Here is a 12,408-nt window from a genome sequence, read left to right as displayed (position 1 = left end):
TTAACAGCTGCTAGAGGTGAACCTCAGCAAACCAGTTAGCACATATGTGTGCAAGCAAATACAAAAATAACTCAAAAGCACAGACCCTGGGACAGGTTCAGACCAGCACCCCGGAGTTCATACTGTAATTCAAAGTTTGGCAGACCCTTTTTGGCTGGGCTCTGCTCTCGTTTATGTCTGCAGAACTGGAGTCCATGGAATTACCCCGGTGTGCAGGGCTGCAGAACTACCCTGCATCGGCTCAGTTTCACTGGCTGTTTCCCAAAAATCAGTATTTTCCGCTTCTAGGTGAGTTAGACCTTCCACAACAGACTTCGCTCTGTTGTTTCTTTAATATTATACTGTTGTTGAAAATAAGGGGGCAGATTCTTCTCCCTATTTCAACCATTTCTGAGACACACAGATTTCCACCTGAATGTCACTATTTTTTTGAAACTGATGCCTGCTTCCGGTTGCTGCAAACCTGTCAGAGAATTGGATTTTCTTGTTATTTCTCCCATCCAATTTTCTCTTTCTTAGCTGCCACCCCCTCTGTTAAGCTTCTGGCAAAGTCAATGGGCAACCTCCTGAAGATCTCCTGTTTCCTCCTAAAGGCTGCTACACCCTTTTTGCCCGCAGCCCCATTTCCAAGCCAACTGGAAAAGGCCTTTCTGAGAAGGATAACTCACCGGGACGTCTTCAAAATGAATGTCGGTGACGTTGTTGTTGGGGCAGCTCTGCCAGGCGTTGTTGAGCCGGAAGGCCAGGGCACTCGTGTGCCGGCCATCCAGGGCAGCGAATTTGCGGAAGGTGCAGTTCTGGACGTTGATTGGTCCATCGTAGAACTGAATCCCTCGAATGGGAAAATCCCTAAAACACATTTGGAGGAGACAGGGAGACTTGGTCATGACACATCAACATGAGGATGAGAATGTATTCTAGACATGTGCAGTCCAGCAGCATTTGTTTCTCAGCTGCTTTCATTTTTGACAGCCCTTAAGATGACTCCTGAGCTCATGTTTTGGAAGAGAAGGGATTTCCCTCCTTTTTAGGTCTGTGAAGTCCTCTTATCCTTGCAAGTTCAGTTCAAGTTCTCTTGTGTCTGAACAGATCTTTATTTAGTCTGTGCTCCTCCAGGGAAGGAACTTAGAGCAATGCCAAAGCATTGACCTAAAAGTGAATAAATCCATGTTTGCCATCAGAAATGAGTTCTGCAGCAGCGAAACCTGAAACTCGTCGGAGCCGTGCAGACTCCTTGGGCTGAATAACGGCAGGGCTAAAAGAAGTCCCACCACATCTTTCAAAGGAAGTTGGAGAGAAACAGTGCAACTCAACTGCAATAAAAAAGGGATTTGAAAACAAGGAGAGGTCTTACAATCTATAGGGTTGAAAAGAGGTGAAGGGGCAGACTAACGAACCTTTATTAATAGCTTTTTCTGATATCATCTGCAAGGTAAAGACGACACCATTTTTCAAACTGATTAAGTGAACAAGATGCTTAAACTTCTTAAAAGGCTAAGATAAGATGTTTCAAATTTCACTTATGGTAAATAAATTTGATCCCCTCCTCCTATGAATGGCTTCCTATAGACAAGGCTTGCCTGCTTCTGTGCATTTGTTCTGTCCCTCTGAGCTTCTGCACACAACACCCAAGACGAGATATGCTCATATATACATATGTAAAGGATATTAGAGTGTCGTAGTTTTCATTATTACTATAATGAATTTCAGATTGAGTTTTCATTATTACTATAGTTAATAATAAGCCTCCTCTATCTCTACCGATAAGCAAAGTTGAGGCGGGTAATAGGGCAGAAAAAAAATCAGCTGAGCTGTTTGTTCACTGTAGAGCTACCGTTAGGATAACTGTGTTTTTAGGAATAACAACAGAACATCATTGCACTTGCAAACCAATCTGCAGGACTAAGGTCTAGGAAGAGGCCACACACGATGTTCACTGGCCGTTTCAAAACTATTTAACAAAGGCATCAAATCCCTGTAGCCCAGCAGCAATAGTGACAGCAGCTCTGAGGACATCTGTGACCACATCTGGGCCAGTCCAAGCCCAGGGAAGAGCTTCTATGAGCTTCCCTGTCTGCTGACCTGGAGAGAGACTGCCACATTGCCCAGCCACATATAGAGAAGTGCCCAAGGAGCGCACAGTCTTTGTGCTGTCTTCTCATCTCTGTTTGCAAAGGGGAGGGGGAAGGAAAGAGGAGTTTGATGCTGTCTTGGCAGCCCGCAAGTATGTACCTGCCAGCAGCAGCTGCACAGTGAGGACTTTGGGATCGGCAGACATGAAACCAAATCCTTTCTGCGTAATGGTTATTAAATTGAACAACGCTGAAGAAACCGCACTGGGCTGGAGTTTGCACTGAGAGTGGGAACAGAGGGTGCTTTGATGTGCTGAGCTGAACTTACGGGCCGATGGGCAGAGTCCTTCCTCTGTGATCCAGGCCTCCAGGTCCCCAGATCTCGTTGTCCATCGTCTCGGTGCCCAGGTTTCCACTCTCGCCAACAAACAGGCTGTTCTTGATTTCTTGCTTTGAGCCGTCGTCATGAGGGAAGGTCCCGCCGCTGGGAAGGAAGGGCTGGAGGTGAAGGGGCTGCTCACAGCCACCCCCACCAGCGGTGCCCCCGGCTGCTGCACAGCCCGCCCCACACTTACCTCGCCAAGGTCAGGCCAATGCCGTTGTCAGCAAACCTGCAAAGAGAAGAGGGATGCTTCAGAAGAGGTTTGGGTTTGTTTTTTTTCACGTCAAACTAAAGTAACCAAACCAATGAGGCAGAGGGCAGCAAGGCTTAACTACTAAGCAGTGCCCCTGGGGAGGGTCAGGCTTTTCCAGGCTTGTTCCCTGTCTAAGTTTTGGAAGGTCTTCTTTGGTACATCTTGCAGTATGTGCAGATCATATGAAGCAGCAGACATTCACCTGATTGCTCAGAGCTAAGGTTAAGCCGGTGGTTACTGGGCATAGTTTACTTGTCTGATAAAGCTTTTTCCCTGTGTCTAATGACCATGCTCTTTTCACTGTTAGGTAAAAAGATCATGCTTATCTCTCAGTCTAACTCGCTTTTATTATCTAATAGTGCTTTGCCTTATGCACACCTCTGTGCTTGCCCGTGTTCATGTATCACACACTGCTTCCATGAAATAACTTTACAAGAGGAACTGTTATTAAAACAGAGAAGCTTGGCTTCTCTTTCATTGACAGGAAGATAGAGATCAGATCTTTCTTATTAAAAAAAAAAAAAAAAGAAAGAAAAAAAAGATTAAAATGTCTTTCCGTTTTGCTGAAATACCAAAGCTTTTAGATGAGATAAATCACAACCGCCGGTCCGTGACTCCTGCTTATAGGAAGACTACAATTAATATGATAGCATGAGTAAGTCTCGATGGTGTCTTCACATCGGTGTCACTCTTAACGCGTCTGTCACTGATCTCAGCAAAAACGCGAGCCGGGAGCCCGCAGCGGAGTAAGACCCAGCTTTGTCCCGCTTCTGTCTGTAGGTGGCAGCCCTTGACACGCCATCGCCTCCCCTTGCCTCGCTCCAGCTCCATGAACACACACCGAAGTTTATACATTGCATGCCACATTAACATTTGTTTTGTTAATGTAATACATAAGTCTTTCTGTAGCAATAGAAAAGGAAATTACTGTGGCTATAAAGACAATTACAGTTTGATGGCTGCTTCCTCGAATTCACATATGCTCACTGCTGGAAACTGATAAAGTACTCGGTCTTTTAGCAACCTCCATACGCTGCGTTTGCTCCATAAGCAATGTAAATGTCTCAATGACATGAATGTGATCTGTGAAGACAACTCTAGATACTTCTGGTTCATAAGTTCATAAGAAGCACAAACCGTATTACTCAATATCACATTTCTGACCATTCTGCTACAGTCTCACTCCCACCAACCTGACCGGTCACCAGAGCCAGCTTATACCATGGGGTGCTTTAGAGGTTGGGGTGGCTCGAAAGTAAGGCAGCTCTGCCCAGGACTTGGACACCAGATAACGAACGGTGTGACAGCTATTCCTACTGGAGTTATCACAATATGCCTTGTAAAGTAGCTTTTTCCTTTTTCTCCTCTTTCTTCATTGAGGTTGATATCAAGAGCCTGGCTCAGCACAAGAAACTGTAGAAGATCATCTGTTTCCAAGTGCAAAATAAATATCTGTTCTGACCAGTGCAGGAAACAGCCTTCAAAGAACACAACACGCACTTGCCCAGTCTCTCTCCCTTGCTGGTATGATGCATAGTTTTATGTCTGCTTTGTCAGTACTCACTTATTCAGCATAGCAGTGAACCACATAAAACTGATCTGTGACCAGGCCAGGGAAGGTGATGGATTTTGCTGCTCTCTTTTCAAAGCACCTCATTTTTCATACAAAAATTAAGTTTTATTTTTAGTTATTTGCATCCATGTCTCTATGTCTCTGTGCGTGTATGTGACCATTCTTGAATGCTGGTTAGCATCACACAGAGGAAGAATCGGAGGGATCTTCAGATCAGACAAAGCAGGTTTTGTTTGTGTAAAATAATGCCTGTGCTTACTTAACGTTTCATCTTTATTTCAATCTTGGCCATACGGAAGGTGCAAAGCAATATAAATAGTCTGAACCACAGCTATGCTCGCCATAAACACCAGGCTGAACTCCTAGAGTTGAAATAAGGCAAAACTCACTGGCAGTTGTCCAGCCACACATCTCCACCCCGCAGCCAGGCCCCGTGATCCTGATTCTTGTAGGCAATAAAGCGCTCAATTATTGCAGGTTCCCTGGGCTTCAAAGGATCGGCGTCTTTGTGTGGGCTGTATCTGTAACCAGAACGAGAGAAGAAAGGTTGGCGAGGGAAGGTAGCCTTGCTCGGTGCACGGCCCTGCTAAACATCTGGTTTCTGCTAACTCGGGAACAGCTTTGGGACAACAGTCCATCCAAGTAGCGTGTCTAGTCGAGCAGCCACGGCCAGACCCAACTGCCAAGGGAAGGACGGTCCAGGCGAGGCAGTTGTAAAGACCTGCTCCAAGTTTCCTTTCACCTTTCCATTATTGTATTGCTGATACACTGCTGAAAGCATGGAAAGTTTATTATTGCTCCCAAAAGTCTGAGATATTTTTTAATCCCTTACTGTTATCCTTTTGCATATTCCTGTTATTTAGATAAATATCCTTTTTGTTTTCCCTTTTGAGCATTCTTATCTCCTATACTTGGCTATACTGTGGTAACAAGTACCACTGCCAAATTTTCCTTGCTGTGAAAAGGAATGAAAACATCTTGGAGAGGAGCTGAGAGTATGTCCTTTACTATTCCCACTCTGCATTACCCAGGACACACGTACAAAATTTATTAACTCTGAAGTTCTCAAGTATGAGGAAATATTGACCTGATGCAGGGAAAAAGCAGACACAAGTGGGAGCTGCAGCAATGTGTGCCCTCAGCTGCTGCCTCTCAGACACCGCTCGGGCCACGGGATGTGAGCAAGGATCTGGCTCGCCAGGGTGATGCTGAGCTCGGCTGCCATCTACCCGGTCCTGAGGCACAGCTCTCCCTTTGGCTGCTGAAGGAGCATCTTCCATCACACTACGCAGCTTAGGGAACCTGACAGATGAGTATCCATCTCAGTGCCAGCGACGGATGGTCCAGAGATTAAAATTCATGCCTCAACAATGAGTAGCGAGGCCAAGCTGTCAAATCGCTAACAGATATTCAATAGCGCTTTGCTTTGCTTAATAAGCCATCATATCAATCTAAAACCGAGCATCAGGCTGATAGGGTTCCTGTAAATGAATATTGCTCTGGCAGCTTCATCACTGTGCATTTGCTTTCAGAAAGAGATTTAGTATCGGCCCTTGTGAATTCCCCAGACATTGTTAAATACAGATATTTGAAGACAGATTCCAGTTTCATTCCCATCCGTGTGTAACTGGAGAAACACTACAGAGTGCGGAATTTGGCCCAGATATTTAACGCTGTAACAGAATGCAGAATAATCTCTCCAACTCTGTATATGCCCAGTCTACCTCAAAGTTTGCCCCAGCCACTCCAGCTATAATCATTTATTCAGTCCTGACACATGAAAAGTGGGAAACGGTATAAATAATCTGAGCTGCAGCCTGTGCTGGTGGGTAATCCCCGAGCATAAACATGACTGCATTATGAATTGCTTGGCTTCCAGGGGTCATTCCTGCCCTTGTATGGCAAAGGACAAATTGCCTTCTGTAATCACTTACTGCGCCTGTGGCAGCAGGCACTTTCCCAAGGCACGTGTTCGGCTATATGGTTTTCCATATGCTGCTATACGGCAGCATCAGGCTCCCAAGAGAATTTGGAGGTACTTGCAGAGCAAGCACTGCTCTTAATAAGTTATTTTTTTATCAGTTACTTTTATCGTTGAATTTATAATTTCAATTAATGTAAATAATATTCACTTTTGAACACCTTTTAGCATCAGCTGCTAGGCAGGGCACTGGGGGGATGTGGATCACAGGGCAAGCGGTGGCTGAGCTGCTGGCTGGGTTCCCCTGCGGCAGAGGACCGGTCCCACCCCTGCAATGCTGGCCCAGTACGTGACTACAGCAATCGGGGTAACCCGCACCCCAGAGGTGGAAAGCACAAAAGGAAAACGCTGTCATTCTCCCCTGCTGAGCGGAGGTTTTCAGCAAGTTCCTCTTCCCTACATGGTCTCTTCTGTCAAGAAACCCAGTCGTGGGCGAATGCAGGTTGGGCGCAACGGGAGGCAATTGGTCTGTCAGGAAAGAAAACTATGAAACTTGGGAATATTTAAGTCTTTTTCTCTCCCTGGGGTTGGTAACTAAGTTAACAGCCAGACTCAACCTCTAATGAGATAAAAGGGTGCACGTGCAGCCCTTACGCTATTACACTTTGCCCCCAAGAAGCCCTCTGCTTCCACCAGCCTCCTCGCTGGGGCCAGCTTTGGGGAAAGAGTGGGGATTCTCAGAAGCCACGGGACCACGGTAGGTCTGCCGATACGAGGCGCTGTCTAGAGGGCTTTCCAGTATTTCTAAATGACCCCATTATGCCACACAGGGGCTGTGCACGGCAGCAGGGAGGAAGGGTCGCTCTGCGTATTTAATTGTAATTATTATTGCAGTGTCAGATTTGGAACTGGACAGAAATTTGAAATCAAAGTGTGAGCTCCATCACATAAGCTCTCCCTGTTCAAGTAGGCCCTAAATGAAAGAATCAACAGCATTCCCAGGAACTACTTTAATTTCTCATTTCTCTAATGGGAAACCCTTGCAGCAAGTTCTCCCCAGTGGGGCTGCTGACCGGAAAGCATCTAATTTTCTTGCTTATGTACAAAAAATAAAAAGTCAGTGGAACACCCTAGAGCAGCTGTAACATCCACGCCAGCTCCGCTCAGAGCTAAAGCGCAAGGACAGAACCAGAAGGGTGCGGGTGCTGGGGGTCCCTTAGGAAAGGGAATGGAGAAGATGAAATTAGAAAGCTGTAAATCTAAGTGAAGACCTTTCTTCAATAAAAGCCACCCCGAAGGGATTGCAATGATTCCTGTCAGCTTCCTTGGAGACAATTGCATCACTTTCAGTCAGTGCTATAGAGAAGTCTTTTCCAAACCAAACTGTGCAAAACAATTTACCTCCCAGAAATCAGCGTCAGGATAGGTCTTTTGTCCTTGGCTGAGGCCGGAGTGGTTTTGACGCCATTATCAATGATCATTCCAGCCTAAAAGAAAAGAGAAATGCAATATTACAGTATATTTATATAATCTACAGGTCTTTCCATCTCCGGGCTCTGCCTCCAAGTCTGCTAAGCCCAAGTCAGTCGCACGATCCTAACAACTGCTTCTTCTAGTAGCATGCGAAATGGGGCTGACAGGGCTATCCAGACTTGCATGTACCCCCCAAAATCGCCGCAAATTTCCGGAAACTGCACCTCTCTTGTAACTGCATGTATCCCCATACACAGAAACACCCCGCTGCAGCCTTAAGCACCCGGTGACAGTAACGCACAGCCCCACCGCACAGCACACTAAGGGTAAATAAGTAAAGAGAAGGCGATTAGACACAGCGGCCCGTATTTATCCCTCTAGAAGCTGTTCAGTTAATTGCTAACATTGGCAGTCGAGGTCTATAATTAGACAAGCTGCCAATAGATGCTCCTGGAGGCACTATTTTAGGAGCACAGCAGCAGAGAAGCAGCCTGAGCAGAGGGAAGAGCCTCTCGGAATGCCCAAGAGCCAAGAGAAGCGGGTGCGGAGCTCCCACGCCAGCACGCAAAGCTGCTTCATCCGCAGACGCAAACAAGCTCGCAGCAACTTTTAGTGAAACAGAAAGCACAGGCATTAATAGCTTGCAGACCCAAAGAGCTGGAGCGAGAAGGCGGTGTTTTGTTTTTTTTTTCTGAGGGCAGCGTTCCCGTTGCGTGCAGACTCACCCGGTAGTTGGAATGCGCGCGGTTGTTGGAGAATTTCCCCATCGGCATGTGCTCGGAGTAGCCGGGGGAATACATGCCCGCCGAGGGCCCTGTCGGCACGTGGTGCAGAACAAACCAAAAGCCTGTTTCCTGAGAAAAAGAACAGACATCTGAGCCTTTGCTTCAACTTCTTTGCTGGTCTACGTTAGCCTAAGGATTTATCAGTAAAGCCACAAGGCATAAGGCAGAAGATTTTGGGACAAATCACAGCTAGCAGCCTCGACCTGTATAACTATACGTAGCAGAGAGTTTAACACACGCATACATTCACATTCACACTCCCAAAGTAGCATCTTCAGGGTGCCTCAAGTTAAGCTCTGACGTCTCTATTGAAGCTATAAGTGAGACTTTAGAATTCCGTCACACACACACACACATACACTGATGTCCTCCTATCACTGCATGCGTGGATCTTAAAAAATCAGATCATTTTTATTTAGTTGCCTAAAAATGTATCCAGGAGCCCGAATCTAGGTACTCAGATTTGGAAGCTTCGGAAAGACCACATCTCTTTGTTTAAAGCTTGCTTTTCTTGTTTATTTGTCCTAGTAGGAAAATAAAGGCTCCTGATGTGACCAAGAATTCCTGTGGAATTAGCATCAGCGCTGATTGAAATTTCAGAGCACCATTACTGTACTGCAATCAACAGAATCATTGCCAAAGACTTTACTGGGACTCCACAGCCACATTTATTTAATTTATTCAGGCTGCGCACTGTGCAAAGGCTGGGAATTTTTGTTAAAGCCATCCAGCTCTAGAAACAGCAAGTGACAAGAGTGTGGAGCAAGAGGAAAAGCATTATATTTTATTGGCGGCACTAGCCATATTAATATACGTCTCGATCTAGCAGTTTCAAAAAATGCCTGAGTAACAGAAGCAGGTTTTATTCCAGCAAGAGCCTCAGCCTTGCAGGGCTGTAACCGGTCTGAGTTGTTACCAAATAAGAAACTTCTGCACTCACTTCAGATCCCGCAGCTGCACAGTTTATAAGGTTGTTGTGGGGGTTGGCTATCCAGAAGGTGGATACGGCGCTGCAGGTCAGGAAAACAAAGAATAACATGAAAATGACACTTGGAGCACACACCAGAGTCACCGATCAACTCCCCCCAGTAACTCCCACCGATAACTCCTCAGATAAGGGGTCCTGCCTAGGGGGCGAAGGGAACGGGTTATTTTTTTCTTTCTCTTCTCATACCACATGTGTCCTCTGTGGTTTGACAGAGAGCATGGCCTTATCTTTTAAAACCCTGAGTATTAAATGAGGAATTTTGACTGCAATTCCAAGCCTGCTATGAAGCTGTCAGATGTCAATCATGTTTTATGATAAGGTAAATATGTTGTTGCACAAGTCACAGAAAAGAACTTTGCCCCCAAATAAGCCCTCAGGTTCATTAGAGACTCGTTTAATCAAGGGACCCGACGAATTGCCTCTTAAGGGCTTTCCAAGTGTACCCCGGTACCTGCCTTTTCCAAGAGCTGCTGTGATTCATTAACTTTATTTGCTCCCACCCTCCTACGCATTTCTTTTGGGACAAAAGGACTCCATTTGTCTAATGCACATAAAAGAATCTTAACTGAAAGATTCCCATCAAGGAGGAAAGACCAATCCATCACTGTCCGTGCCGTGACATACAGCATTCATTAACCAACAGGCACGTGAACTTTGGGAGGAAAACATCCAGCACTTACAACCAGCAGACCGGATCCCTAAATTTGCTGGGTGAGATCCACCCTCCTGCAGAAGACAAAACTACAGAACCCTTACGTCTATTTTAACCTTGCTACAAAGGACTTCACGGGGGCTTTAGGCCAACTGATCTTGCTGGCCTAAGATGAAGTTCCATTTGTGCGACTTTATCATGAAAACATACCAAAATTTTTCTATTTTGGGCATGGGGCATGGGCCTAGAAGGAAACAACTGGAAATTATTTATTTATCGACTACCTCCTGCTGCGCAGGCAAGGGCGAGGACATTGTATTTCCACAGTGACCTGTCTGTCGGCCCAATCCTGCTCCTCAGAGCCACGGGGCTTGGGCAGCTCACTGTGTCATTTGGCTCAATCCTATTGTCTTAATTTCTGGCAGCGGCTGCCTGCCTGCCTCTTCCAAGCCAATGGAGCGCAGATGGTGCTTGTCCCTCGTCCCCGCGCTGGGGGCCCTGGTCCCTGCCCCACGGGTAGCGTTAGCATACTCATGCACTTGCAGGCAGGATGAGCCCAGTGAAAAATAAATTATTTTTCTCATCGAACCTTGAATTCTTTTCTAAAGGAAGACGTCACAGATGAAAGTACCGTAGGACCTGTTCATTAGACCTCCACCTATCATTCCTAGCCGTTTTTCATATAACAATCTTCAAAATGACACAAAATATGTCCCTCTGACTATTAAATGGACTATCAGTGGAAAATGAGGACAATGGCTGATTAACTCTTATTTTATGAATGGAGACATTAAGTGTAATTTATAAACAAACACAGATGTTAAAAAGAGCATTGCATGAATTCATCTCTTTCCCTTGCCAAACTGAAAAGCTAAAAATACGTTTCTTTGGACAAAACCCCAGTTTGTTCCGAGGACAGAATGGGTGATACTGATACAGTCTCAGCAGATTGAGAGTATTTCCAAATAAAAGAAAACCCCTGAAGATTTTTAGCTGTTAGGCATCAATCGGCTTCTAACTGTCTCATTTACAGGATGGAAGTCTGGCTCCAGAGATTTCCTCATTGATTTTTTGTGGGTCAGAAATTTAGTGTTTTTTTACTGTATATTTCTGTCTTCCCTCCAAATACAGCCAAATAAAATCCTGGAGAAAAATAAGGGCCATGGGCAGAAGTGTTCCTGTCTCCTGGCAGCTTCAACACAGCACCAATGCTCCACGGTCTCAAGACAAATCTTCACCGTGGAAGACCTCCCATTCTCTTGCACAGGGGTCTTGTCCTCAAGATGATCCACCACCAATTTTAAGCTCTTAAAGGCAGGCTTGACTTCCAGCTTTTAATGGAAAACACTCTAAAAAAAAATGTGGTTCCACAGATCTGCTCCAAACCACTTGCTGCGCTCCCTGGACTACAGCTGGGCATCTGCTCGCCTAGCTGCTAAGCACACAGGTTTGACTTCAAGAGTTCAGTACTCTCTCAAGAAGAGTTTGGGGGATGGGGGAAGAAAAAGAAAGTTAATTAGCTGCCTGATACTCATCAAAATAAGTAGGTTCCCTCAACAGCGAGTAATTGTCAATGAAATCATATTCCTAGGTTATGCACTTTGATTTTGGGGCAGAAAACCAGCTGGAAAATCATGGAAAGAAGGGCAAGAATGGCCTTCAGGAGCTCAATGAGTCCATGCCCTGCCTTATGACAGAATCAACTACAACTACAGTATTTGTGACTGGCATTTCTCTAACCTGTGCTTAAAAATTACTGCTAATGAAGAAACCATGAATTCTTCTAAAAAAAAAACCTAATGCTTAACTGCATGGCCAAACTGGTTGCGTTTCTTCTATACTTCACCTGAATTCTTTCTACAAAGCAACAGAAATGCAAAAAGAACTTGTAAAATCCCTTATTGCAAATGCTTCTGTAATCCTCATCTAAACCTCCGTTGGCAAATCTGCAAGGACACTTAGAGGAAAGGATCTTCAAAAAGGGAGATGAAAGGCATTCAGTATTTTTCAAATTTAATACAGTGTTTGTGGCAAATAGAAGGTTGGAGAAGTTCTCCTGGAAACATTTTCATGAGCTCATGTATAGACAAACTATTAGGGATCCAATGGGTGTATAGAGTCTTTGATCTTTTTTTGTCAAGTTCCAATTCTGTGCTAAACTGCATTTATTATACCATTTTGGTTTCACTCCACAATTTGGGCAGACTGTACCAAATGAGTGCATAACGGCAATGCCACATCATTAAACAGTATCCGTTCTTTGCTAATAATGACTTCTAAATTAATGGGAATATTTTCAAAATTAGCTA

General features: G+C 45.1%; 1 protein-coding gene across 3 annotated transcripts in view; it reads right to left on the bottom strand.

The window, feature by feature from the left end:
- CEMIP (cell migration inducing hyaluronidase 1) overlaps positions 1 to 12,408 on the bottom strand; it is a 115,472-nt gene that overhangs the window by 13,048 nt on the left and 90,016 nt on the right. For all 3 annotated transcript variants that reach the window (XM_074599870.1, XM_074599872.1, XM_074599871.1), the window contains exons 15-21: positions 9,400 to 9,469; positions 8,400 to 8,528; positions 7,603 to 7,688; positions 4,670 to 4,801; positions 2,648 to 2,683; positions 2,401 to 2,556; positions 669 to 849 (exon numbers count right to left, since the gene is read on the bottom strand). In XM_074599870.1, coding sequence (XP_074455971.1) covers positions 669 to 849; positions 2,401 to 2,556; positions 2,648 to 2,683; positions 4,670 to 4,801; positions 7,603 to 7,688; positions 8,400 to 8,528; positions 9,400 to 9,469 — 790 coding nt within the window. The remainder of the gene's footprint in view (positions 1 to 668; positions 850 to 2,400; positions 2,557 to 2,647; positions 2,684 to 4,669; positions 4,802 to 7,602; positions 7,689 to 8,399; positions 8,529 to 9,399; positions 9,470 to 12,408) is intronic.

The sequence above is a fragment of the Larus michahellis genome, chromosome 9, assembly GCF_964199755.1.
Source record: "Larus michahellis chromosome 9, bLarMic1.1, whole genome shotgun sequence".
Lineage (NCBI taxonomy): Eukaryota > Metazoa > Chordata > Aves > Charadriiformes > Laridae > Larus > Larus michahellis.
Note: the sequence above shows the minus strand (reverse complement) of the source record. Positions and strands in the feature narration are given on the sequence as shown.